General features: G+C 45.6%; 3 protein-coding genes across 6 annotated transcripts in view; 1 reads left to right on the forward strand and 2 right to left on the reverse strand.

Moving 5' to 3' along the window:
* UQCRH (ubiquinol-cytochrome c reductase hinge protein) lies at nt 1-7,728 on the reverse strand. 3 transcript variants are annotated; one of them, XM_024746123.1, is made up of 5 exons: nt 7,262-7,378; nt 3,825-3,851; nt 3,198-3,345; nt 2,925-3,083; nt 1-224 (listed from the first exon to the last, which is right to left on the reverse strand). In XM_024746123.1, the coding sequence occupies exons 3-5, from the start codon at nt 3,258-3,260 to the stop codon at nt 192-194; spliced, it is 255 nt and encodes an 84-aa protein (XP_024601891.1). In that variant the 5' UTR covers nt 3,261-3,345; nt 3,825-3,851; nt 7,262-7,378; the 3' UTR covers nt 1-191. The 3 variants fall into 3 exon arrangements, with proteins under 3 accessions (XP_024601891.1, XP_024601890.1, XP_024601888.1); XM_024746122.1 differs by lacking the exon at nt 3,198-3,345 and having other exon boundaries at nt 7,262-7,728; XM_024746120.1 differs by lacking the exon at nt 3,198-3,345 and having other exon boundaries at nt 2,910-3,083; nt 7,262-7,419.
* On the forward strand, nt 7,718-26,864 carry LRRC41 (leucine rich repeat containing 41). The gene is made up of 10 exons (XM_024746117.1): nt 7,718-7,959; nt 11,561-11,647; nt 13,402-13,472; nt 19,607-20,750; nt 23,927-24,187; nt 24,735-24,899; nt 24,992-25,090; nt 25,632-25,754; nt 25,977-26,052; nt 26,168-26,864. The coding sequence occupies exons 1-10, from the start codon at nt 7,761-7,763 to the stop codon at nt 26,385-26,387; spliced, it is 2,445 nt and encodes an 814-aa protein (XP_024601885.1). The 5' UTR covers nt 7,718-7,760; the 3' UTR covers nt 26,388-26,864.
* The window catches only part of RAD54L (RAD54 like), a 30,299-nt gene continuing 25,059 nt past the window's right edge, over nt 21,958-27,197 (reverse strand). Inside the window, exons 18-19 of one of the 2 annotated variants that reach the window (XM_024746119.1) lie at nt 26,969-27,193; nt 21,958-23,762 (exon numbers count right to left, since the gene is read on the reverse strand). In XM_024746119.1, coding sequence (XP_024601887.1) covers nt 26,983-27,193 — 211 coding nt within the window. In that variant the 3' untranslated portion in view covers nt 21,958-23,762; nt 26,969-26,982. Of the gene's footprint in view, nt 23,763-26,844; nt 27,194-27,197 lie in introns of those variants that run through there. The other variant, XM_024746118.1, reaches the window with a different exon arrangement.

Raw genomic sequence — 27,197 nt, forward strand, 5'->3', positions numbered from 1 at the left:
TTGCTGATCACTGGACTTTATTAAGACGGAATCACTGATAATTACACAGAAGCTACCTGCCTAAGCCAAAAATCCTTGAGGTTCACATGAGCTTAGTTACACAAATAAGAAACAAATGGCATGTTCAAAACCATAAGGAAATATCCCGAAGCCCGGGTGATGAAGGCTGGGGTGAGAACGAATCTGCACATTTACTTCAAGCTGTTAAAGAGTTTGTGGGCCACCTGGATGGAAAGAAAAGGATGTCATCAACTCGTATCTCTAATGTCATGAGTTACAAGGGCCTTCATAACCTGAAACAGTACTGCCTCTCCTCCCACCACTTGCCTTCTGACACCCCCACACCCTTCGTGAGCCCTAGTGAACTCCCTTCAATTACCTGACTCATAGCTCCCTTCTAACCAGAACTCTTTCTCACTTTTTCATCTTTTAATTTTCCTTCAAAATCTAAACTTACATGTTATTTCCTGCAAGCTGTCTCTTAACAAGCTCCTGTCCCTCCTGTCTTCCCCACAGAAACTTATGCCTCCCATATCACAGCGCTTATTAATTCAACAAATATTTATAAAACATCTACTATATGCCAGATACTGTTCTAGGTGCTGAGTGAGTCACAACGGTAAACAAGACAATATCTCTGTCTCCTCTGGAACTTAGAGAACAACGAGAAATATAATATATATATACTTTGATAGTGATAAATGCTATGAGGAAAATAAAATAGGGGCAGGGGGAGGGAATAGCAACTTTAAATAGAAGGGTCAGTAAAGGCCATCCTGAGGTTACACCCAAGAGATTTACCAGTTTACTAACCGTTCTACTTCTGTCTCTGCTGGCTTATAACTCAGTGTAGAACGGGACTATGCTTGTCTCATTCCCAGATATTAACCTAGTGTTGCCTCATAAAAGTATTATAATAATATAACATTTACCATTTTAGCCATTTTAAACTATCCATTTCTGTGGCATTAAGTAATTCACATTGTTCTGCAACCATCAACTTCCAGAACTTTTTCATTTTTCCCAACTGAAACTCCGTACCCATTAAATAATAATTCCCATTTCCCCCTCCCTCCAACCCCTGGCAACTACTATTCAATTTTCTGTCTCAATCAATCTGACTACTCTAGATGCCTCATATAAATGGAATGATATTTGTTCTTTTGTGTTTGGTTTATTTCACTTAGCATGTTTTCAAGGTTCACCCATGTTATAGCATGTGTCGTTTCCTTCCATTTTAAGGCTCAATAATATTCCATTATATGTGTATACCACATTTTGTTTATCCTTCCCACCAATGGACACTTGGGTTGCACCCACCTTTTGGCTATTGTGAATGCTATGAATATGAACACGTATGCACAAATATCTATTCAAGTCCCTGAACAGTCTCAATTCTTCTGGGTGTAAACCAAGAAGTGGAATTGCTGGATCATATGGTACTATGTTTAATTTTTTGAGTAAAGTACTTATTTCTTTTTATTGCCAAATAATATTCCTTTATATGGATAAATCACATTTTATATATCCATTTATCAGTTGTTTTGTTTCCAATTGTGGCTATTACGAATAATGCTTCTATGAATTATCTGTATATAAGTTTGTGTAGAGATGTCTTCATTTCTCTTGGGTATGTAACTACAAGTGGAATTGCTGGGTCATATGTTAACTCTACGTTTAACCTTCTGAAGAACTGCCAGACTTTTCCATAGGGCTGTACCAATTTATATTCCCATAAGCAGTGTATAGGAGGTTTCCAGTTTTTCCACATCACCAACACATTTTTCTTCATGATATGGAGAATTGTATATAAATGTTCCCTCTTTCCACTAAAATCATGTTGAAAAAAAGTTGTATGAATATATATAAACCAGAGGATGGATAAAATATGAATATATATCAATGGAAAAGAATATAATGCCTCTTCATAATATTTTACACGTACATGTGTTTATTATGATTTCATTTTTGTTTAAAAATCTGATAGTATATACCAGAAAATGTGGTAATCTCTAGACAGTATGATTTCAGTTGGATTTTTGTCTTTATAAAAAAAAATTTCCAGGGAATTCCCTGGTAGTCCAGTGGTTAGGACTCCGTGCTTCCACTGCAGGGGTCACAGGTTCAATCCCTGGTTGGAGAACTAAGATTCTGCAAGCCACGTGGTGCAGCCAGAAAAAAAAACAAACAAAAATAATTTTTTCCTTAACTATCACAATGTGTTTAATATGAGCCTGTGTATGAGTATGTGTACATGTACATTTGTGTGTTTGCATTGTATATTATAGAATTAAAACAAAATACCTAAATTGGGATTGCTGAAGCATAAATTATGGAAGTTGCCTGAGTGGAGATCATTAACTATTTTACTAGTTATTTAAACTATTAAACTATAACTAGTGGGGAGTTTATTGATTTATTGACCCCCTTCACCCATTTCTCCCTATCTTTTTGATTATAGCCATCCTTGAGGTATGAAGTGGTATCCATTGTGGTTTTGATTTGCATTTCCCTAAGAGCATTAAGCATCTTTTCATATGCTTATTAGCCACCCAATCAGTTTTAACATAAACAATCATATTGAACTTTGCCTACCCTGTAATTTATGAAAATACCTTACTGTTATATGTAAGGGAGTCAAACACAAGTTTACTTAAAAAAGCAAAACAAAACAAACAACTTTTGTACCAACTATTATGTACAAGACACACTGGAGGATATAAATTATTTTAAAGAGTAGACTTTCGTACTTAAAAATACAAAATCCAGTTTCCCCACTGTTTAGCAGTGTAAATTAGAACATCACTTCTCTTCTCTGAGCCTCAGTTTCAGCACTGTCCTGCCTCTAGGATGAAAAGGTGGTCAGCACCAAGTCTTCCCTGGCCACTGTAAGCTTTCCCCTTCCTGACCTTAGGCTGACTTACACAGTGGTCCCTTGCATGCAAGAAGTCTAAGAGCTCCTCTGTGCAATCCTCTGTCTGTGACCTGGAGGATACACGCTCATCACAGAGCTCTAGCCGCTCCCGAGCCTTTACACATTTCTCCAGCTGCTCGCATTGCTCTCTCACTGTTGTTAGGGGATCCTGAATGAGAAACATACACACACACAGAAAACCAAAATGGGGGTTTTAGGAAACCCACAAACCATAAGCTTTGATTAATACAACCACCAAACCAAGGTGCTGCCTCTGAATTACCGTGCAGAAGGCCAGCTGGCAGAGCCACACTGCCGCCAGAAATGGCAGAATGGGGTCTCCCATTCAATTCTGATGCTAAGTAGTAGGGGAAAGTTTCACATTCCTGCCTTCCAGGGTTGCCAGTATGCACTGAAAGCCTCAGTCCTATCTGAAAAACAAGGTGGTAAAGGAAACCTGGCCAAACCTGAAGTAGATCTATAGGAGGCCTTACTTGTTAACACAGCATTTTGGGATATGTAATGTCTGTGAATTTCAATTCCCTTCGTCTGACAACCAGGCCTATGCACCCCAGCTGCCCAGCTAGAAGGGTAATGTTACATGGAGAAGGACAATCTAAGAAAGGTTCCTTCTAGAATTTTTATTAAACCACAGATAGCATATGATTGAGTACCAGGCCTTCAAGATGCTACTCTGCTCCCTGATACCATGACTGGAGAAGCCTCAAACCCAGAGAAGACTCAGCTTCCCAGGCCCACACACCCCCCAAACACTGTACAGGAGGTATTAAAGGATTTTTCCACTCCCATTCTCTCTAAGGTGTCAAGACTCCTTAAATTGCCCTTAAGAGTTTCATGAAACTCAAACTTTCTTTTACTGAGAAGGTTCCAAACCTGAGACAGCTCTTACCACTAATTCCTCCTCCTCCTCTTCTTCCTACAAAACGAAAACAAAATTAATGTCAGCAGCAATTTTATAATACATATATTCCCAATCATACTGATGTTGTAATCACTGAGGACAGACATTATTAATCTTTTTATATTTTCTGTATTTTATGATGATTTGATGTTTTAGGAGACTTGCTAATCCTGGAGACAGCCCCTCCCAGGACTGGCTAATTTCTAGAGTTAGCAAACAACTTGCCTGGGGGGCACGCATTTCCTATGCAAACCAACCAATCCAAAACCCTTCTCAACAACCACCTTTCTCTAACTCTCCTACACTAAACCAATTATTGCCCCTGCACTAATAACATCAGGGCTAAGTGTCAAACAAACAGGGACCAGCCCAAAGCCCAGAGCCCACCACGAAGTTATCCACTCTTAAACTTGCTAGAGCACACCTATCCCGCCTCACTCATTCCTTTTTCCTTCTGCTCCAGATTGATCCAAGCACTTCCCCATGTGGCCCTGGGTGGTATGGCCTACCCCCTTCTCTTGGGAACTTCTTTCAAAAACAGTTGTCTCATCTTAGTTATGCTTTGAAGAAGGATGATAAATATTCTAGACAGGGCCACTTCAACATTTTACCAATTATACAATTTAAATTATTATTATTATTATTTTTTTTTTTTTGCGGTATGCGGGCCTCTCACTGTTGTGGTCTCTCCCGCTGTGGAGCACAGGCTCCGGACGCGCAGGCTCAGCGGCCATGGCTCACGGGCCTAGCCGCTCCGCGGCATGTGGGATCTTCCCTTACCAGGGCACGACCCCCTGTCCCCTGCATCGGCAGGCGGATTCTCAAGCACTGCGCCACCAGGGAAGCCCCTAAATTATTTTTTAATAAAGTAGTTTAAATTAAAAAAAAAGTTGTCTCCATGCTTGTAACCTTACCCTACCTGATTAAAACAAGTCCTGGGTATATTTCAACAAGAACACACAATTTCACATTCATCAGCAACAAACTTAAGTGCGCACAACATTCTAACATTTATAAGCACTTTCATTTCTGTAATGATTTGATTAATCACAACAGTCCCTTAAGGGGCTCCCAGTTTAGGAAAAACAAACACTAATTAAACATTTTCTGATATAGATTCAAGCTGTCATATTAAAACTGCCATATCAATTTTAATGTATAGATTTTGCAAATACTATGCTATATGTAATACCTAACTGTATCTGTAGTGTATATGTAATATATTTAGCTTATTAAATGTTTTAATTTTTTCTGGAAAAAAAAAAGATTCAGGCTGTCAGATGTTCATATGGAATCTGCATAACTTAAGTATTTTATTCTAAATTCTGGTAGGTCCCAGTATTACCAGAAATAGCTAAATTTAATCCTCACACCCCAAACCAAGTTAGGAAGAAAGCTAACATTTTTTTTTCCTAGGCTCTGAACTTGAATTGGGAACATGAAAATAGCCAAACCTAAACTCTATTTTAGCCAGAGCTTAACTAAAGATAGTTTCGATCACTGCTTTTTGGCTTGCTGAGCTCCCAGGACACTAAGTAGCTTAACAACATAAGTGCACCAAAGGTCTACACAACTCCATTCACCAGCTTGAAAACATCAGGCCCTACCTGTTACTCCTGATTCAGGCGCACAACCTTCCAAGAGGAGCAGTGTAAAAAAAATTCCCCTTGGGAGCAACAGCATAGGCCTAAATCTGTGGCTTAGCATAGTCTGATCAGTAACTCAACCTGCCAAAAGTAAAGCATTTGCCTGACTGTGCATGCATGTGTCCACATTTGGGGGAAGGGAAAGAAAAGGTATACATACAGAAAAAAAGAACTAGCTCAGAGATCCTTCACTGTGTTTACAAAATTCCAATACAGTCTGCCCCATTCTCTACCATGACCTTCAGTGAAGGGACCAAAGCTCATGAAAGCTGGGAGTGAGGGGTAGGGCAGGTTCAACTGTAACCCAGGCTATTTATTCTTACAATTAGCAAAGGTGTCTTCTAAACACGAAGATGTTACTTAGGAGGTAAAATTCTAGTTTTCCATTAATCAAGGTTTCTTAACCTTACTCTTTAAAAAAATTCATCCTGAGGAAAGTTTTTCCAGAAAACTGAAACCACATTCTGCCTGAGTTAGAAACCGGAAATTAGCATCCTAGAAGCAAGACCTTTATATTCTTTCTCTATTAGCAATGCTACTACACTGATCATTTTATGTCTTTGATAATTTTGTGACAAAAGTATCATGGCATGTTTCGGGAAAACAAATCCAAAAACAAGTCTGAATATAGACTACTTCATGTAAAACTTCATGTCAATGAGAAAAACCAAGGTCACACTACATAAAAAGATTCAATCTCCAAGAGGAACACGTTCTTCATAACAAACTTCAGTTTTCTTATTTTAAAATTGACTACTTGTTTACTTTCTTTTCCCTTATCTACTGCTGTGGTGAGCCCTACTTAACTTTCTGGTATACTTCCAGCTGAACTTCTTGAGGCTGGCTCCACTTCTTTCTGGTCCTCTTTCTCATTATAAGACTAGAAAAAATTATGGGATAAACTAGTTTCCAACTATTCTGAACCCGCAGCTGTCGGGAAGTGACCAGTAAACAAAGAAAAGACAGGAAATATGATGGGAAACAAAAAACTAGTTGGCTTCTGTAAAACTGTGTAACACTGTGGCTAAGTCTTGGCTCTGGAACCATGCTGCTTGGGTTCAATTCCTGGCTCCAACATTTACTAGCTGTGTGTCCTCAGACAAGATATTTAACCTCGCTATGCTTGTTTCCTCATCTGTAAAATGGCAACATTAAGAGTACCTAATACTTACCTCACAGGACTATTGTGTGGCTTAAATGATTTAGTACATACAAAGCACTTGGAATCGTTAAGCAGCCAATAAATTATTATTACATTGGCATTCTCAGTCAGGGAAAGAGCTCCCTCTTTTATCACAGAATTATACCGCACATCCCCACACTGTCCCCAAAGACACCTCCCCCTCCCTCCACCCAAAGAAAAAGAAAACACGTTTTCACAGAAACTAGCGTTAAGGCCAGCTGCCCGGAATCTCCACAGAAGATATGGCAGGATTCCCGACCCGAGCTGAGGCGAGGGCTGGGTTGGTCCGCTTGCTCCCAAACTAGGGGCTCTGAACACCTGACTGACTAAAAACACAGGCACTGCTTTTACAAAAGTTTAGTCCACACAGCATTTCCGTTCTCATTAAACCTTCACCACATTCATAGAATGGGGAAGCCAAGGCCCAGAGAAAACCTAGTCATCTACTTGCCCAAGGTCACTCGACGAACTCCTGGGAAGGGTTGGGGGAACCAGCTCTCCCAACCCTGCAAACCCTACGGGGGAAACGTTTTTTGGCGGGCTAGGGCCTGAGCCTCAGAGCTACGAAGAGGGTCGAGTCGCTCGCCTGGTCTTACCTCATTGGGATCTCCGGACCCGGTCAGCATCCTTTGCTCTTCCTCCAGCACCATGACCGACTGCTGTTGTGGATTCAACACGAGCAGCAACAGCGGCACCTATTCCACTTCAGGATCAAGAAGGACTTGTAAGGGTCACTCAGCGGATATCCGGCGATCTGGCCGGAAGTGCGGCAGACTAGTCGTGGTCGCGAACACACGCTCCGATTGGCATGTACTACTGCTCAGAGGCAGGGAATGGGGGTAGCTGGTATTTGCACCAGAGGAGGATTTGCTAAGGAATTATCCCCTTAGTCATGCCAGACCAAAACATATTGACACTTGGAATTTACTTGAAATATTGGCTTCTAAGAGACTTGGAAAGTATGCAGAAGTATTCGATGTTCCTTTAGCGCAATTCCCAGTCTTCCCCACATCGCTGATGGAACCGTCCTAACTGCTGACCTTTTCAAGATGGCGGCCCGCGAATGCTACTCTCGGGCTCGCGCACCTCCCCAAGATGGCGGCGCCCGAGGCCTGGCGCGCCCGGAGTTGCTGGTTCTGTGAGGTAGCGGCGGCAACGACCATGGAGGCCACGTCCCGGGAGGCGGCGCCAGCGAAGAGCTCGGCCTCGGGCCCCAGCGCTCCCCCCGCCCTGTTCGAGCTGTGCGGGCGGGCGGTGAGCGCCCATATGGGGGTTCTGGAAAGCGGCGTGTGGGGTAAGTCGCGGGGTGAGGGGCTACCTCTGGCAACGAGCGGAGACGGCCCAGCGGCCGGGGGGCGCGGGGGGCGAGGCCGGGAGGCCTGGAGCAAGGCCCAGCCCGGGGCACTGGAAGCCAGACCTTTGGGTCGGAGCATGAATTCCGTGACTGACAGGACTGGGCACAGTAAAGGCAGAGACCAAACCGGCAGGTGGACCCGCACCGCGGCCTGGCCGGGGGGCGCGGGGGGCGAGGCCAGGAGGCCCGGTCTGGAGCGAAGCGGGCCGGGCGACAGAGGCAGGACTGACTAGCCGGGCTGTGGGCTCCGAAGTGACACTCGGGCTGGGCCGGGCTGATGAGTCTCGGATGTCTAACGGACGGTCAGGGATGGCCCTTCTGCTTGGGGGCGGGGGCCGAGGTTGCGAGGCCCGGACGGAGGCCAGGAGGCCCGGCCCGGGGCCACCTAACCAGACTGACGGCGCGGGGCCTCCGGCGTCTGTCTGACAGACCGCGGGGGCCGAGACTCCGGAGGCCAAGCCGCTGAGCGAGGGCAGCCAGTGGACTGGAGAGCGAGGGGATGGGGCTGCCAGAGAGGCCGAACGGCTCCGGGCGCCGAGGCCTTTCTGACGGCCCGGGGCTGGAGGGAGCGAACAGACGGCCAGGGCCTCGGATGCCAAACTGACTGAGCGACGGACTGACGGGCAGGGCACAGAGCGCCGGAGGCCGCTCGGATTGGCCGGAGCGGCGAGGAAGGGCCAGAGAGCGGGTGGAGGCCGGGAGAGGATCAGAAATCGACGGAGGCGCGAATGACGGACAGGCGGGAAGGGCCACGGAGGCCCCAGGCGGGGCGACGGCCCGGGGATCCCGAACTGGGAGGGGGCGCGGCGCCGCTAGGAGGCCTGGGTCCGAGTGGAGTGAAAGGAGGCCCGGGCCTGAGAGCGGCCGAGACCGCCAGGCCCGGCCTGGGTTGAGGGCGCCCAGGCTGAGAAGCACAGGCGGGCGGCCTAGGGCGCTGGGATGAGGGCCTGGGAGGGTGAGCCGACTAGCCCGGCCGGGGGGCCTGGGAGTACGGCGGCGGGGTGGGCCGAGTAACGGAGGAGGGAGGCCTGCGGGCGGATGGGCACAAGGAGGCCGGGCCGTGGGGTGGGTACCGCTGGTCGCAGTCTGCCAGCTGAGGAGGAGAGCGCGGGTGGGCGACCTGGGCACCGACGGTGAGAGTGAAAGAGAGGAAAGTGAGAGGTCTGGGGGTAGGCCTGCCCGCACGGGACGGAGGGAGGCCTTGGGCCTGACTGACTGCTGGTGTGAGGGGGTGGGGCCCGGAGGCCAGGACTGAAGTTGGGTGAGGAGATGGCAGGCCAGGCCGAGGGCCCGGGGAGGGGGAGGGGGTGGCAGGAGAGGAGGCCCTGGGCCTTGCGGTGGAGGGGGGGTGGTGGTGTCTAGAGTAGGCCTCAGGAATGGTGGTGGTGGTGTTTTTGCGAGGAGGAAGGCCCGTGTAAGGTCAGGAGTGGGGGTTTGATGTCCTGGGATGGGGGTTTGGGTTACACGCGTGAGGAGGCCGATGTGGAGAAAAGGCCCTGGCGTTTGGGGGGTTGGGCCTCCAGGAATGAGCCCCAAAGCTGTGGAGTGGTTAAGGAGGTCCAGGGATGGAGGAAGGCCCTTGGTGGTGGTGGTGGTGGGGACGGATCCTGAAGAGGCCCAAGTGCCTTGTCTGCTGGGGGAAGACTGTTAGAAGTCCTCAGGCCTAGTGAGGGGGAGGGGATTGTGGAGGCCCTGGACCAACAGCTAAAAGAGGAGAGTCAGGCTGACTCATGGGCAATGGGAGAAGAGTCTCAGTGGATCTGTGCAGGAGGCTCAGAAAAATCCTGGGGAATGTGGAAGAAGGTACAGTGGATCTGGCAGTGTCAGCCTGGACCTTCCAGAATGCTAAACCTGGCTACCAGGGCAGAGGACTGGGGGTGGAGGCCCAAAGTTGGGAAGGGGAAGCATTGAAGATGTGGGCTGGAAAGAAGCAAGGAAGAGCCTGGCTTAAGAAGAATGGAGAAAGGTACAGAGGAGTTTGTGAATAACGGGATGAGAATCCCTGTGGCTGTGAGAGGGGATGGCTAAACAGGGGAGCATTATGGACAGAGGAGGAAGAGCTTCTATGGGCCTAGCCCAGGTGGACAGTCACACAGAATAAAGCTAGGTCTCTTAGAAGGGCCAAGTAAGAGGCCTGCTAAGCAATGCTATTTTGGAGGAAGGTCTCAGTGTGGGCTAACAGCCAGGAAAGCCTTCCTGGAAGTAGTGCACTAGCTTTTCTTTGTGTAGAGAGAGAAGAGGGGAAAATGAGTAAAGGCAGCAGGAAAGGATATAATGAGGAATAAAATAGGTATGTTATACCTTGAATGCCAGGATATGGAACTTGGACTTTATTTTGAATGCAGTAGAGTGACTACATTAGTATAATAGCATAGGGAATTAATGCTTTTTTCAGCAGGTACATTGAGTACCTACTATGTAGAAAGAATTGTACTAGGCTCTTGGATATCTAGACTCAGTTATTGCATAAGTAAAGATAAAAGGAGATCCTGGAATGTAAGTTTTGAAAGAATTTTCTCAAGTATCATGATCTTAAGACTTGTTCTTGGCAGGACAGAGATGCTTTTGACAGGATAAGAATAATAATAGCTAAAATTTAGTGAGATTATGGACAGGCATAGTCTTCAAAAGATTATGAGCATGGTCTCCTTTAATTTTCACAACTATCTTAAGAGGTAGTTATTATTATCTGAATTTTAAAATTGAGGAAACTGAGGCTCAAAGACATTAATTTGTCCATGAATTCATAATTAAGTGGTACAATCAGGATTTCACCCAGTTTTGTCCAATCTAGAGACTAAACCATTTAGCCACAATACTGTAATGCCTCTCAGATCTAGGGAAGTTAGCAAGAGCAAGTTTTGTTTTTAAGATATATTGAATTAAGAGTATAGAGCCTAATTATTTCTATTCTTCATAGGAAAGTGCTAGTTCAGGGTATAGTGGGAGCCCAAAGGATGGAAGTGGCCAGTTTGGAAGAGTGGGAAGGGATTTCAGGAAAGGCTTAATAAAGGGCATGTGATACGTGAAAGATGAGTAATTGATATGCTGAAAATGGCAAGAACATTCCCAGTGGAGAGAACAGCATGACAAAGGCACAGGCAGAAAGCAGGGAGTTAGGTAACTGAAAAAAGTAGTTTATTATGGCTGAAGTGTAGGAGGCAAAGCAGGGAGCTGGAGAAGTTAGTAGGGCCCAGATTATGAAGGACTTTTTTTTTAAATCACACATATTCAAAAGGACCTTTTAAATGAGGAATGGTCCATTAGGCTTGGGCAGAAGTGAACTGCCAGCTCCTAAATGAGCCTATCAGCTTGCTTTGTGGGATTATCTCACCCTTGAAGACATGCATGCCCCTGAAATTCCAGCTGCCAACTAAGTGGCTGAAGATAAGTGGACCAGAGTTTGAATTAAACTTAGGTTAGCTTCTATAAGTTCCACTCGTCAAGTGAGAAGTCTGCCCTTCTGTTTTCCTTTCCAGTAGGATAAATAATGCTTGCAACTCTGGGAGAAAAAAGTAAATTTTATGTTTGGTTTTTGTAGCCCTCCCAGGCCCAATACTTCAAAGCATCTTACCTCTGCTCAATATATATTACTTGGAGAGGATTGAGGAAACTGCCCTCAAGAAAGGTGAGTGTTTTTCTGTCTTTTTTTCAGTCACTGATTGTAAGCAAGGCACCATGATGTTCTTCAGGTAAATATTACACCTGATACCTGCATAGAACTTCATGCTTTTCAAAAGTACCCTCACACCTATTTTCTTATCTGATTTCTCAATGTCCTGTGAAACACAAAACAAGTATGTGATCCCTATTATACTAATAAAAAAGAAACCACAGGCACACAAAAATTAATAGCAAAGCCAAATAGAACCCAGATCTTTTGCAGGATCTTAGTTCCCCGACCAGGGATTGAACCCAGGCTCCGGCAGTGAAAGCACCAAATCCTAACCACTGGACAGCCAGGGAATTCCTGAACACAGATCTTTTTTTTTTTAAGTTATTTTTTTAAATTAATTTATTTATTTTTGGCTGCATTGGGTCTTCGTTGCTGCACACGGGCTTTCTCTAGTTGCGGTGCGCGGGCTTCTCATTGCAGTGGCTTCTCTTGTAGAACATGGGCTCTAGGCACATGGGCTTCAGTAGTTGTAGCTCACGGGCTCAGTAGTTGTGGCTCGTGGGCTCTAGAGCATAGACTCAGTAGTTGTGGCACACGGACTTAATTGCTCTGCACCATGTGGGATCTTCCTGGACCAGGGCTCGAACCCTGTGTCCCCTGCATTGGCAGGAGGATTTTTAACCACTGCGCCACCAGGGAAGCCCCAGATCTTTTTTTTTTAATAAACTTCAGTTACAACAATGTATTCTTTTAAATTCATTATTTATTTATTTTTGGCTGCATTGAGTCTTAGTTGCAGCACGCGGGATCTTCATTGAGGCATGCAGAATCTTTCATTGCGGCGCCCGGGCTTCTCTCTAGTTGTGGCATGTGGGTTTTCTCTTCGCTAGTTGTGGCATGCAGGCTCCAGGGCATGTGGGCTCCAGAGTTGTGGCGTGCAGGTTCCAGAGCGCGTGGGCTCTGTAGTTTGTGGCATGAGGGCCCTCTAGTTGAGGCGTGCGAGCTCAGTAGTTGTGGCACGTGGGCTTAGTTGCCCCACAGCATGCGGGACCTTAGTTCTCTGACCAGGGATCGAACCCGCGTCCATTGCATTGTAAGGAGGATTCTTTACCACTGGAGCACCAGGGAAGTCCTGAACCCAGATCTTTTGAATCTTTTTTTTTTTTTTTTTTTTGCGGTACGCGGGCCTCTCACCGCTGCGGCCTCTCCCATTGCGGAGAGGCTCAGCGGCCATGCTTTCCGGGCCCAGCCGCTCCGTGGCACGTGGGATCTTCCCGGACTGGGGCATGAACCCGTGTCCCCCGCATCGGCAGGTGGACTCCCAACTACTGCGCCACCAGGGAAGCCCCTTTTGAATCTTTTGAATTAGTTTTTCTAATTTATCAAGCTGCCTCCCAAACCCCTTATTGGACACATCTGTTAACAGCTAACATTCATCTAACTAACCCTGTTCCAAGCACTGTCTTAGGCACTTTACCTGGGGAAACTCATTTAATATTTTCAACAACTCTGTGAAATTGCTATTAACAACTACATTTTATAGATAAGGAAACTGAGGTACAGAAAAATTAAGTATCTTGCCCAAGGTTACACTGCTAGACTATGGTTTGCTGATGTTTGAAGCCAGGCAGTCTGTTGTTAGAGCCAGTGCTCTTTACCACTCTGCCATGTTGCTCCTGTGAACCTAGAAAAGGACATTAAAAGTGATGTACTTCACTCATGGAGACCAAGGAGCAGCCGAGTAAATGTGATATTTCTCTCTACAGGCCTCTCCACTCAGGCCATTTGGCGCCGACTATGGGATGAGCTGATGAAGACAAGGCCTTCCAGTTTGGAAGTAAGTTAAGGCACCAACCAGGTAGAACTCTGGCCTGACTTTGCACAGTGAAAGCAGGAATAGCACACAAATACAAGCTGGGTACTGGTAAAGTGCAGGGGCAGGCATGGAATGAATTTGGGAAGAGGTCTCTGATGGCTTGTCACGAAGTTCTTTTCATTTGACATTTGTCACTGACTTGTTCACCATGTTTGCAGGTGACACAAAACAGGGAAAGGTAGTGATCACAATGGATGGCAGAACCTGGATTCAGATCTTGACAGGGCTGGAGCAATGGTCAAACCTAACAAGATGAAATTTAGCAGAATAAACCAACTCTCCACTTGAGTCTAAAAAATTCTAATTGCATGACCTCAGGGTAGTGGGTGGAGGGGTCTGGCTCAGCAGCAGCTAGAATAAAAAAGATTAAGGGGGTTTAGTCTACATTGTGCTAAAGCCACTCATATAATGACTGTATCCTGAGCTGTGTGAACTAATGTAACTATAATGTAGACTGAAAGACAAGGGGGATGATAGACCTGCTTGACTCTGCAGTGGTCAGGCTGTACCTGGAGTATGGAGAAAGAAGTCAAAGCCACATCATGTGAGTCACATTTGGAAGACTGGAGATGTTTTTCCTGAAAAAGAGAAGACTTGGGGAACATGAACTGTCTTGAAATATTTGAAAGAGGGATTAACAGACTTGTTCTGGGTGGAAGCTAAAGGAGGATAAATTTTTGCTAAACTGTAGAATTTTTAAACTCTGAGGTTATTGGTGATGAAACAAGCTAATTCCAGAGGTAATAAGCTTCCCATCACTAAGTGTTTAATAGAGTCTGGATAACCCCACCTGACACAAGGGTACTGTATCAATAGAAGAAGTTTGGCATTGTTGGAGATATTGGACAAGATACTTTTAGGGGTCCTCTTAGCCCTTAGAATAATAAGATTCTATTATTCATTGGTTCAAATATAACTCACTGGAGCTCTCATTTAAACAGAATTCCTTTTACTGCTCCATAATTCGGTGACAGGACAGATTGAGTTCAATAAACATTTACTCAAACTTACCACATACCACATCTTATGCTGAATATTAGAGGTACAGACACAATCCCTAATCTTGAGGAACTGTCAGTTTAGTGGGGAAATCTGCAAACAAATACATCATGTATGGTAGGCCAAGTGGTATGATCGAGTGTAGTGAGAAGGTTGAAGGAAAAGGGAGTAAGAAAGTCTTGCCTAGGAAGTAGTATTTGAACTGGGCTTTATATAGTGAATGAGGCCAAATGACAAGAGAACAAGCTCTTATCAGAAATTGGAGATTTATTTTGTGGGGATACACTAGGTTCAGTAATAACATTCAGCTCCATATCCTTCAGCTTTTCCACTTCTAGATGTAGATGCAGCCCCTGGAGTTCAGCATAATGACATTGAGGCCCAATGAAATTATCAGGCATTATGTATAGGAGTTAGGCCTTATGAGGAAGGGAAGTGGACACAAGAATGTTAAGAAATGGCAACAGCTTCCTGCAACCTTTAAAGAAACATGAGATTCACTTTGTCACAGTGTCTCCCAAGTAGTATGGTTGACTAACAGGTGATGGAGACTGTAATATCTTTCTCTTTGAGAAGGCTTTTTCCACCATTATCTCAAGCTTCCTGGGAAGGAATGTCTATTTGTTATCTGTTTCCTTGTCTCAGAGTATTTCAGAATATATAGGAAGCCCCAGGCCTGGTGGCCTAACAGTCACCTACACAGAAGTCCTGACTTGGAGCATTATATCCATTCCAGAGGGTGTCTGCTTCCACTTCCCACTTTTGCATAACAGTAACCTTCACTTCATTCATAATTCAGACAGTTATTGAGTGACTATTCAGTTCCAGGCACTATGCTAGGTTCTAGGTATACAGTGGTGAGCAAGATAGAGTACCTGGTTGCTTATGGAGCAATAGTATTTCAGACTGTGTAGTACTAGTGTATATGTGTATTAAGAGATCTGCAGAATAAAATAGATATTCTGGAGACAAAGCAATGGGGAAATGAAGGATTATTCAATCAGTGGTTCTCTAGTAACTGGTTAACCATTTGGAAAAAATAAAGTTAGAGCCTCACTTTACAATATACTCAATTTCTATATAGATTAAAGATTACATTGTAAAAAGTAAAAGCACAAAACAGTTTTAAAAAAGAATAGAGGTGACTGGTTATCTAATCTCAGGGTGGAGAGTGCTAGTAAATAGGCAGAACCAAAAAAGAAAATATGGACACATCTGGCCACATAAAATGCCAACACTATAAATACAATTTAAAAGGCACGTAAAAGAATGTTTGCAACAATATTTGCAATATAAAAGGATACAGAAGATAAGACAGGCAAACAGTAGAATAAAATGAATACAGATTTGGACAAGTTTCAAAATATACAAAAATCTCCAATAAAGTAAAAAATGTTCAATCTCATTAATAATAAAAAAATGGGAAAGTAAAATTATACCTCTTAAATTAGTGAAGTATTGTTTTAATTTGGTTTTGTTTTAAAAGATAATTCCAGGGGTGGGTAGGACTTGCATTTTAATATGCTGGTGGTGGGAGCAGAAATGTTACAACTTTCTTGGTGGGCAATCTGGTGATAATTGTCAAGAGTCTTTAAAATATTCAAATTCTTCAACTAGAAATTTTAAGAAGTATATATCTTATGGTATATAAAATTGAGATACTCGTGAAGATTTATTTCCAGATGTTCATTACAGCAAAGTTTAATATAAAAAGCTAGAAACAATTTAAGTATTCAATAATATAGAAATTATTAAATATAGTACATCCATATTTTCAAAATATTAATAAAGTCATTCTAAAAATATTTAAATACGTGGTGGTAAAAATGTTTAATGATGTGGTGATAAGTAATGTTTAAAAAAAAAGCCCAGCATTTGAAACTGTTCAGAATTGTCTCAGTGTTATAAACACAAATACCTATAGCTCATCACATATACATATACACTCCAAAAAGTTGGTTTACACATGATTTTTGATTTGCTTCCTTATAGTTCCACAAACAATATTTCTGTTATCAGAAAAACAGTGGACGATATATAGTTTATGAGCATTTGCAGGCTCTAACAATTTAGTACAAGAAAATATTTAGCTCTCCCTAGTTTGTACACACTTCTTCCTTCCCTACCAGTACCTGAGCTGCCAGCCCGTTGTGGATGGGCCAAGGACTGATTGTGTTGGTAAGCAAATGTCATGTCACCTCTTTGGTGGTGCCTTATTTCCCCTACTCTCCCCCAAAAGAAAGTATTTAAATCACTTTGCATTGTCTGAACCATAGTGTATGAACTATAGTGTACAGGTCCACAAAATGAGTGGTTTGGACTAGTTTTTTCAGGTATTTTTCAGCTTTGAAGTTTTAGCATAGAATCTTCTACAAGGTGGTGATGGAATAAAATGCAGTGAATTGCTATCTGCTTATGCATTAATTCATGAGAAAGAAGCCATTGCAATAGTCAACTAATTTTACATACTCATTTAATTTTCACAACAACTCTGTCATGTAGGTATAGTTTTGTTCCTCAGTTTACAGATGATGAAACTGAGGCAGAAAGAGGAAAAGTGACTTACCTAAGGTGACAGTTCATGAATGGCTGACTGGACATTCAAGTTGAGGCAGTCTGGCTCTGGAGTGCATGCTCTTAATCACTATGTCATGCTGCTTTCACTGTGGTTATCACAGGTCTGGAGTGTTCCAATTTCAAATATTCTCTCCTATTGTCTTTGTAAACCAATAAAATGTCTGAAAAACCCTAGTATTTAGTTATCTAAAGTTCATATTCCACATGCCTTATAGTCGGAAACAGCCACAATATCTTGGTTCATGTTCACATATTTGTCCATATTTTAGGCCCAGATCTCATGGTAACCATCTATTTCACTTGTGAAGTTGAAGCCTTGCTAGGGATACCTGCAAGTATTTTTCAAGGCTGTGTGGGCCAGCAAATGTGTGAAAAAAGTGCTAGAATGAGGCAGGATTAAAGGATTCAGGAATACCCTCTTAGCTTCCACTTAAGGCTGAGTAGAGATTTGGTTGCCAGGTATTTTTTTCTGCTGCCCTCAGGCCCCCACACTGCTGCTGGACGGGCCTTTCTCACTTGTTGCTGCCATGCAGTTAGCTTAAACATGAAGTCGTTCCTAATTATTACCACAGCAGGGTCTTGGGGAATAGCTAGGGCAAAAGGAATGACACTTTTGCCTGAGAATAGGGGCCCACCTCCTGCCTGCCAAGAACCTCATATAAACTGAGGGTCAATCTGGTATGAGGGAATGCACGGAGGCAGGGTAGATACCAAAGGAAGTATCTTATTTTTAGCCTTTGGGAACCTCAGGCCCCACTACCTTCAGGTTGAATAAGCACCCTGCTTAACAGGCTCTGCCTCCATCCAGTCCATTTCACATTTCCCATGTGGGGTAATTATTATCATTAACAACAGAAGTTACATTTTGTATTTTACAGTTTACAAGGTGCTTTAAACTTGCACTGTCTCATTTGATCTTCACAACAAACCTGTGAAGCAGGTGATATTATCCACATTTTACAGATGAAGAAAGAGGTTTGAAGAGGTCCAGAGTATAGTGGCAGAGCTGGCACTTTTATCAAAGTCATCAGACTTTCTATGCACCTTAGGAGAGAATGGGGACTTAGAGAAATACTTAGAGAAATATCAGTATTTGTCTCAATGTGTCCTTTGGAGGTAGGTAGCAGTAATTCCTAATCTCTGATATATACATCAGAATCATCTGGGGAAGGTTTAAAAAATAAAGATGCATGGACCTTACCTCAGATGTAACATAATATAATCACCAAGTCTGGGTACATGGCATATGAATTTTGGGAAAAAGCTCCACAGTAAATTCTGATGTATATCAAAGCTTAAAAATCACTTGTGGAAAAAAAAAATCACTTGTGTTCAGTTCTTCTAAATGTATCAGAATAATGTGATGAAATCTCATACCCATCAAAGCAAAGTATTGCCTTGGAGAAAACTAAGGCACTAGTTTTCTAGTTGCTGCCTCCTCTCCAGGAATTTCTAATCTGGTTGGGATGAGATGTGTATACAGGAAGAGACTCAACACCATGAGACATATGTACCAACATCTAAGACCTGAGTAGTCAGTATCAGAGTACCAACATGAGAGGTAGGGGGGAGGGGTAGAAAGTGGGGCAGACACTCAATGAGACGAACAGCCTCAAAGAGCAAAATGTTAGTAGGTCTTCATGAAGTCTATTTGATCTGGCAATGGAGAGCATTTCTGGCAGAGGTAGGAAAGGAAAAAAGGCACGTTTGGGTCAGTGAGGTGACCAGTTTCGCCAGAGCAAAGCATTCATGAGCAAGGTGTGGCAGATAAAGCTTCTCAGGTAGGCAGAGGCTATATTGTGGACAGCTTTCCCTGCCAGCGTGAGGAACTTCAAATGTGTTGCAGCACTGATCCCCTAAGCAGTGGGGAGACATTAGGGGTTTTAAAGGAGAATAATGTAATCAGAGTTTTGTTTTTTAATACAAAGATGAACCCAGTGGACTTGTGCAAAAGTTTGGGAAGGGGAACAAGCAGAGGAATCAGGAAGCTAATGAAGTAGCCAGGTGTCTGAACAAAGGTGGTAGTGTTAAGAATGGAAAGTTAGGATCAGGTTCTAAAAATGAGTGTGGAAGAACTTGCAGGGTTGAATGTTTCACTTGGGAGGCACTATAGTAATAGTCTCTGGAACCAAATTTCCTGGGTTCCAATCCTTTTTTTTGGCTATGCCCTTTGGCTTGTGGGATCTTGGTTCCCCGACCAGGGATTGAACCTGGGCCCTCAGAAGTGAGAGCTCACAGTCCTAACCACTGGATCACCAGGGAATTCCCTCCTGGGTTCAGATCCTAATCCTGCTCCTTAACTGTAACCACAGGCAATAACATTTGTGCCTTGGTTTTCTTACCTGTAAAATGGATCTAATAGTAATATATACCTCAAAGATGTGAGGATTAAATGAACTTGCATACATTATTTAGAATGTTACCTGGCTCAGTAACCAGCTAGCTATTGGAAGGAAGGAAACTGGGTTCCATTGGTAGCACTTAGTATCACAGCTGTCTGGAATGTTCTCTGCTTTCAGAGCGTGACCTGTTGGCGAGCCAAGTTTATGGAGGCCTTTTTTTCCCATGTTCTACGTGGGACCATTGATGTGTCTTCTGACAGGCGTCTTTGTGACCAGCGCTTCTCACCTCTCCTGCATAGCTCCCGCCATGTCCGGCAGCTCACCATCTGCAACATGCTGCAGGGTGCGACTGAGCTGGTGGCTGAGCCCAATCGCAGGGTTCTGGAGACCCTGGCCAGTTCCCTGCACACCCTCAAGTTCCGCCACCTGCTTTTCTCTGATGTGGCTGCTCAGCAGTCACTTCGGCAGCTGTTGCATCAGCTTATTCACCATGGGGCTGTCAGCCAGGTGTCGCTGTACTCCTGGCCTGTACCTGAGTCAGCCCTTTTCATTCTTATCCTCACCATGAGTGCTGGCTTCTGGCAGCCAGGCCCCGGTGGCCCACCCTGCCGCCTCTGTGGAGAGGCCTCCCGAGGCCGGGCCCCATCCCGAGATGAAGGGTCCCTCCTGCTGGGCTCACGCCGGCCTCGCCGGGATGCTGCTGAGCGATGTGCTGCAGCCCTGATGGCCTCCCGGCGGAAGAGTGAAGCCAAGCAGACGGCCAGAGGCGCACCTGCCGCTCGGGTAACACGCCGGAGCACACAGGAGAGCCTGACAGCAGGCGGGACAGACCCTAAGAGGGAGCCGCTCCCTCCAGCCACTTCCCATGAGGCTCCTGGCACCAAACGCCCACCCTCTGCTCCAGCCACCACCTCCTCTGCCTCTGCTTCTTCTTCCACATCCTCATCTAAACGGGCTCCAGCTAGCTCAGCCCCACAGCCTAAGCCCCTAAAGCGTTTTAAGCGAGCTGCAGGGAAGAAGGGTGCTCGCACCCGTCAGGGGTCTGGTGCTGAATCTGAAGACCTATATGACTTTGTTTTCATTGTGGCGGGTGAGAAAGAGGATGGGGAAGAGATGGAGATCGGGGAAGTGGCTTGTGGAGCACTGGATGGATCAGATCCCAGTTGCCTGGGGCTACCAGCACTGGAGGCCTCCCAAAGATTCCGCAGCATTTCCACCTTGGAGCTCTTCACGGTTCCACTCTCCACAGAGGCGGCTCTGACACTGTGCCACCTGCTGAGCTCCTGGGTGTCTCTGGAGAGCCTCACACTCTCCTATAATGGTGAGTGCCCTGAAGGGGCAGGGGTTGGGTCTCCCAGCAGCACCAGCTGTGTGCCCAACCCTGTGGAGGGGAATAGGGGGTATGATCAGGAAGCTGCCTCCTCACAGGGAGGCAGAAGGCACACACGTGATATAGTGGCAGACTGTCGGTGCTAGAGAAGATGAACACAAGGTCTACAGGCTTGATTTAGTTGGAAGCAGGGGTTCCTGAGGGACAATGAGAATCTGAAGAATGAGTCTACCTTAGATATGGTAGGCAAACCAAGGACAGGTGGGAGAATATAGTGTACACAGGGCCAACCAGGACTGAGGTTGGATCTCACTAGTCATACCAAAGCAGCTATATAAAAAGGTGTGGGATACCTTTTTTTTTTAAATCAGACCAGCAACCTGCAAAACAGCCCTCAGTTCTTTCCCATCTGGTTGTGCCCAGCTAGCCAAATTTCAGTTCTGGCTAAATCCAGCAATCTGCCTAGGTTGCTGAACACTGCTAGAGAAAAGTCACACAACTGCAGACTGGTGCTACTATATACATTCATGGTCATCATCCTCATATGAACCCTGTCTGCAACATCAGTTCCATTCCTACCCTACCACTTCAAACCCTTCTTTTCCTCTCAGCAGATGACCACCTACTTCACAGAAAATAGAAGCCATCACACACGAACTCCTTCAACTTGTTAACCAACCTAGAAACTCCTACACCTGCACTCTTCCTTTCTTCCTTCATCACAATGGGAGAAATGGCTGCCCTATCTAAGGCTAACTCTTCTGCCTGTGCTCTGGATACATACCCTCTTACCTCCTTAGGAAAGCACATTTTTCAAATGCCTCAATAAGAGCTAACTTTTATATACCGCCTACTATGCATCTGGCATATTTTAAATATTTTTTTAAATTTATTTTATTATTTTTGGCTGCGTTGGGTCTTCATTGCTGCACGCGGGCTCTCTCTAGTTGCGGCGAGCGGGGGCTACTCTTTGTTGCGGTGTGAGGGCTTCTCATTGCAGTGGCTTCTCTTGTTGCAGAGTGTGGGCTCTAGGCGCGCAGGCTTCAGTAGTTGTGGCTCCCCGGCCCTAGAGTGCAGGCTCAGTAGTTGCAGCACACGGGCTTAGTTGCTCTGCGGCATGTGGGATCTTCCCGGACCAGGGCCTGAACCCGTGTGCCCTGCATTGGCAGGCGGATTCTTAACCACTGCGCCACCGGGGAAGCCCCTTTAAATATTCTTTAACTAATTTAATCCTTACAATTCTGAGGTCAAGTGACTTGCCCAGGGTAAGTTAGTAAATTGTAGAGCTAGAATTCAAACCCAGGTAACCTGGCTCCAGAACTCATGCTTATAAACCACTTAATGCTGCCTCTCTTCTCTCAATCAGGTATCCACCAAAAACTACCACCACCACCTCCGTCTATTCCATTTATTAACTACTGTCCTATTCTTCCATGCCCTTCAGAGACAACCTTAAGAGTCATCTGTGCCCTCTTTTCTCACAGCCACTCCAGCCTTGCTTACACCCTGTCTACTGCATCAAGGACCTCGAGGTGACCAACGTCATCCTTGTTGCTAAGTCCAATATATACCTTTCAGTCCTCATCTTAAATTAATTCTCGGCATCATCTGCTATTAAGTATTGTCTTCTTCGTGAAATAGTCTCATTTCTACTACCTCAAAATTTTCTGAATTTTTTTCTCCTCCCTTTCTGGACATTACTTCTCTCTTAATGTTCAGAGATCCTCAAAACTCTCCCAGTTTACACATGCTTCCTGGACTTCGTTTCAAAGACCAACTATGCTGAAGACACCCCCATTTTATGACATTAGCCCAGATCCTCCTCCTGAACTCCAGACCTATTTATCCATCTGACAACTAGATATCACAGGATTCATAAAACACACTCCCCAACCTGAATGCATCTTCTTCCTTCTAAACAGACCTTCCTTCTGTTCTCAGTGACATCACAGATTCAGTTGCTCAAAAGCAGCCTGGATTCTCTTACGCCACATATATTTGGCTACCAGGTGGTACAATCTCTCAGATTCATTTATCTCCACATTCTTAATTCAGACTACCATTACCTCTCATCTGGATTCATTTCAGCAGTTCCTTCTGACTCCATACACACCATACAACTCATTTTTTACACCGCAACCCAAGCGTTTTCAAAACTGCCAATCTGTCAAACATCTAAAAATTCAATGGCTTCTTGTCACTGTATGTTTTTACTTAGAGGACCATTCATGTTCTTACCCTGCTTACCTCTATAGTTGAATCGTCCCTCCCTCATACTTTACACACCAGCCACATTGAGTATTTCTCAGTTCTTGGAACCTGCCACTCTTTCTCCTTCAGGTCTTGATATGTGCCAAGCTCACTCTGCCAGTCACTCCTCCTCCTTTTAGCCTCTCTTTTATGTTCTTTAGGACTCAGCCAGAGAGTCTTTACTGACGAAGGCTAAATTGGGTGTTAAGTACCCATCCTTTTACTTCCACAGCACTCTACTTCCCCAGTTCCCATCATATGCTTTTGTTATCAGGCTGTATAGGCAGGAACAAGATCTGCTGCTCATGACTCCCTAGCAGAAAAACATGCTTACCAGGTGCTTACCATGGGTAAGGTTTAGTTGAATGAATGAATCAAAAGGAGCCTGCTCAGTCCAAGGAGAGATAAAGGTGTGGCTTCCAAGGAATTATTTGCTCTGTGGCATTAAGCAACTGCCCTAACCTTTCTGGATCCTACTCCCTTCTGTGGGATGTGGTTATCGTTTTCGGCCCTATTCCCACCCAATGAATTTAAAAGTATTCCCTACTGGATCACTGTCACTCTCCTGCTTAGGTTTCAGATGTTCCCCATGACCTATAGGAAAAGTCCAGAGATCTCTGCTGCTGTCTGGGCCCATCATTCAGCCAGCAGCCACATGCTGTCCCACCACATCCTATCTTCTGTTTTGTGACTCTGCCCTGACTGATGTGTGAGGGCATGGCCCAGTAGAGGCGGCATCAGTAAGCTGGTTACCTGAGGAAAAAGCAAGACAACGGATGAATAGCTGAGAATGATTTAAAATAATCTGACCCAAAGCTCAGATTTGGTAGTTATCAACAGAAATATTTGGAGTTGTATCTGAGTATTACCCCTACTGATACTCCCACATGACTGACCCAATCTCTTTCCTGCCATAGGCCTGGGCTCTAATATCTTCCGCCTGCTAGATAGCCTGCGGGCCCTGTCAAGCCAGGCTGGATGCCGCCTCCGTGCCCTGCATCTCAGTGACCTGTTCTCACCACTGCCCATCCTGGAGCTGACACGTGCCATTGTGCGAGCCCTGCCCCTGTTGCGGGTCCTCTCTATTCGTGTCGACCACCCTAGCCAGAGGGACAACCCTGCAGTACCAGGGAATGCAGGGCCCCCTAGCCACATAATTGGGGATGAGGAGATACCAGGTGAAGTACTATGCGCGTGTGTCTATCTCCACAGACGTGTGCAGGTCTGTTTGTGTGGGGAAGGCAAAAGATCTCTAATCCAGGCCAGTCACCACACATTGCTGGCTTATCTGTAATTTGTTGCCTTTAGAGCCTGTTCTTAAAGATAACCATGGGTTGGATAGATCCCAGACCAACACTAGCCCCGTAGGGAGTGACTATGGCAGATCTGTCTCCAGAAAGGGGTCTGAACCAAGAACAGACCTGACCGTTAGACTAGATTGGGTCCCCATGCTGTATGTCCCCTTAGTTCCTGCATGTCTCATATGCCACCATGCTGCATATTCTACTCTACTTGTGTCTGATTAGTTGTGTTCTTGGATTAAAAGCACCGTTAAGGACAAGGACTAAATCGGATATTAGCATACTGCCTCGCATATAGTAGGCACTCAAGGACAAGTAGACGAGTAAATGATTTTTCAGTGAATCCTTTAAGGACAGGATGGGACCTGCAATGGAAGAGAAGTAGCAATGACTAGCTGTAATCTTCTCTCCCTACCATATCCAGAAAACTGCCTGGAACAGCTGGAGATGGGATTTCCACGGGGAGCCCAGCCAGCCCCACTGCTCTGCTCTGTACTGAAGGCCTCAGGTTCTCTGCAGCAGCTGTCCCTGGATAGTGCCACCTTTGCCTCTCCCCAAGATTTTGGGCTTGTGTTGCAGACACTCAAAGGTAGGACCCAGTTAGAATGGTAAAGGGAGAATAGAAGGGGACTTTGCATTGTTCTTTGAGAACACTAAGGTCCATAAACTTTCCCGATCCAGAGTACAACTTAGCTCTGAAAAGGCTGAGCTTCCACGACATGAATCTGGCTGACTGTCAGAGTGAGGTGCTGTTTTTGCTCCAGAATCTGACTCTTCAAGGTAAGTTCATCCAGAGCCTGGGGCATTCGTGGGTCCTCACTGCAGATCTGCCACGGTCTCACTGAAGGAGCAAGCCACTGTTCTGTTCTTGGCCTTAGGTCAACTATAAAATGATCACAAAAGCCGCATCACCTTCCTTCTAAAGGGTCCCCTACTCAACTCTTCCTATACTAAACATGGGAAATTACTCACTTGGAGAGTGCTTCACCTGAAAGTTTTTCTTACCTTCCAGTGGCTGACAAATGATGGTGGTGGGAAGGGATAAATGTGCTGCCAGGAGCCCCCTCATAGACTTGTAGCTAATGCCCACCCCTGCATAGAAGGAAGTGTATGGAGGTCTGTGCAGAGAGCCTCCCCTGTAGGCTCAATCTCTGGTTTGAATACTGACTTAGTTGCAGCCTTGCTTGGGGTTTTGGACAAATTATTTTCTCCTTCTGGGACTCTGTAAAATGCTTATATACCCCTTGCTAAGGCCCTGGGCCGGAGAGGCAGCACCAGTTCTCATCCTGCCATCAGAACTTATTCCACTTTCTCTTGACAGAGATTACCTTCTCCTTCTGCCGTCTGTTTGAGAAGCGCCCGGCCCAATTTCTGCCTGAGATGGTTGCTGCTATGAAGGGCAACTCCACACTGAAGGGCCTCCGGCTGCCGGGGAACCGCCTGGGTGGGGGCAGGGCCCTGAGGAGGGAGAGGGGGAAGGAGCCAGTCCTTTGACCTAGAAATTCAGTGGGTGAAGGCATACACCTCTCCACTGGGAAGACGGGGGTTGGGATATAGTTGTGCTGGGGCTTTAGGAGTCGGCTTCTTCCCAGCCAGAACTGGGTTGGGATACCCTTGTTCCCTGTTCTTGGGTAGAGGTGATGAGTATTTCTCCCCTTCTCCCCAGGGAATGCTGGCCTACTGGCCCTGGCAGATGTATTCTCAGAGGATTCATCCTCTTCTCTGTGTCAGCTGGATATCAGGTACATGTGGGTGTGGGGAAGGTGAAGGGAGGGCAACGACAAGGGATGGAGCTGCAGGGACACAGACCAGGGATTAGTTGACTCCTGGGTGTCTAATCCTTCTCACCCCTACCAGTTCCAACTGCATCAAGCCAGATGGGCTTCTGGAGTTTGCCAAGCGGCTGGAGCGCTGGGGCCGTGGGGCCTTTGGTCACCTGCGCCTCTTCCAGAACTGGCTGGACCAGGATGCAGTCACAGCCAGGGAAGCCATCCGACGGCTCCGCGCCACCTGCCATGTGGTTAGCGACTCGTGGGACTCATCCCAAGCCTTCGCAGATTATGTCAGCACCATGTGATGGGCCCATGCCTCACAGGCCCATACTCAGTACCGTCAGCTTGCAGGGGCTGAGGCATGGGCTGCCCAGAACTCCCAACTACCAATTCTATCTTTCTCTTTCTGTCACCTTTTTTCTCCTTCTTCCTTTTGCCCTTGCACTGAGGTCTTGGACACCTTGATGGGGCCCAGCAAAGGCATTCCCACAACTGGGTTTAGAGCCTTTGGGCTCCTTACTCAGTACCCTGGGCCAGAAGGTCACAGTGGTCATTAATCACTGAGGACAGCCCCCACCCCCTTCCCTGCCCCAGGGTTCCTGCTTTCCCTCCTCAAGCAGTTACCCAGGCTTTAGTGAAGTGTACGAGTGCCTACTACCAGGCCTCTCCTCTACTGGGCTCACCATGCTGCTCCCAGGCCTCAGTCCCTTTCATACCTTTATTCCTTTCTTTTTTTTAACCAAAAAAGTTTTTCTTATAAAATAAATTTTGGGCAAACATCATGCAGCCCTTCTTGATGATTTTTCTCTCAGAGAACAAAATTCAACAGTGCCCTATGGGGCAGGGAGCCCCCTTTCCCCAACTTCTTCCTCTAACAGCTACACACCAGACCAGCTGTTATCAGTGGAGGCCCTGCTGCTCCTCATGGGAATGCTGGTGGAAGACGAAGGTGATGGCAGTGGAAGCAGCATCCCAGGCAGCCTGGAGTACCTCATCCTTGAGCCCCCGCTTATCAGTGCTATGGTTCCACTGAGCCAGGTCTGAAGTGCAGTCAGAACCATCAGGGGGTGGCCAGACCTGGTGGTTGTTGACACAGCGGTGGCAGCGCAACCTGC

This window comes from Neophocaena asiaeorientalis, unplaced genomic scaffold (genome assembly GCF_003031525.2).
Source record: "Neophocaena asiaeorientalis asiaeorientalis breed wild unplaced genomic scaffold, Neophocaena_asiaeorientalis_V1.1 scaffold51, whole genome shotgun sequence".
NCBI lineage: Eukaryota > Metazoa > Chordata > Mammalia > Artiodactyla > Phocoenidae > Neophocaena > Neophocaena asiaeorientalis.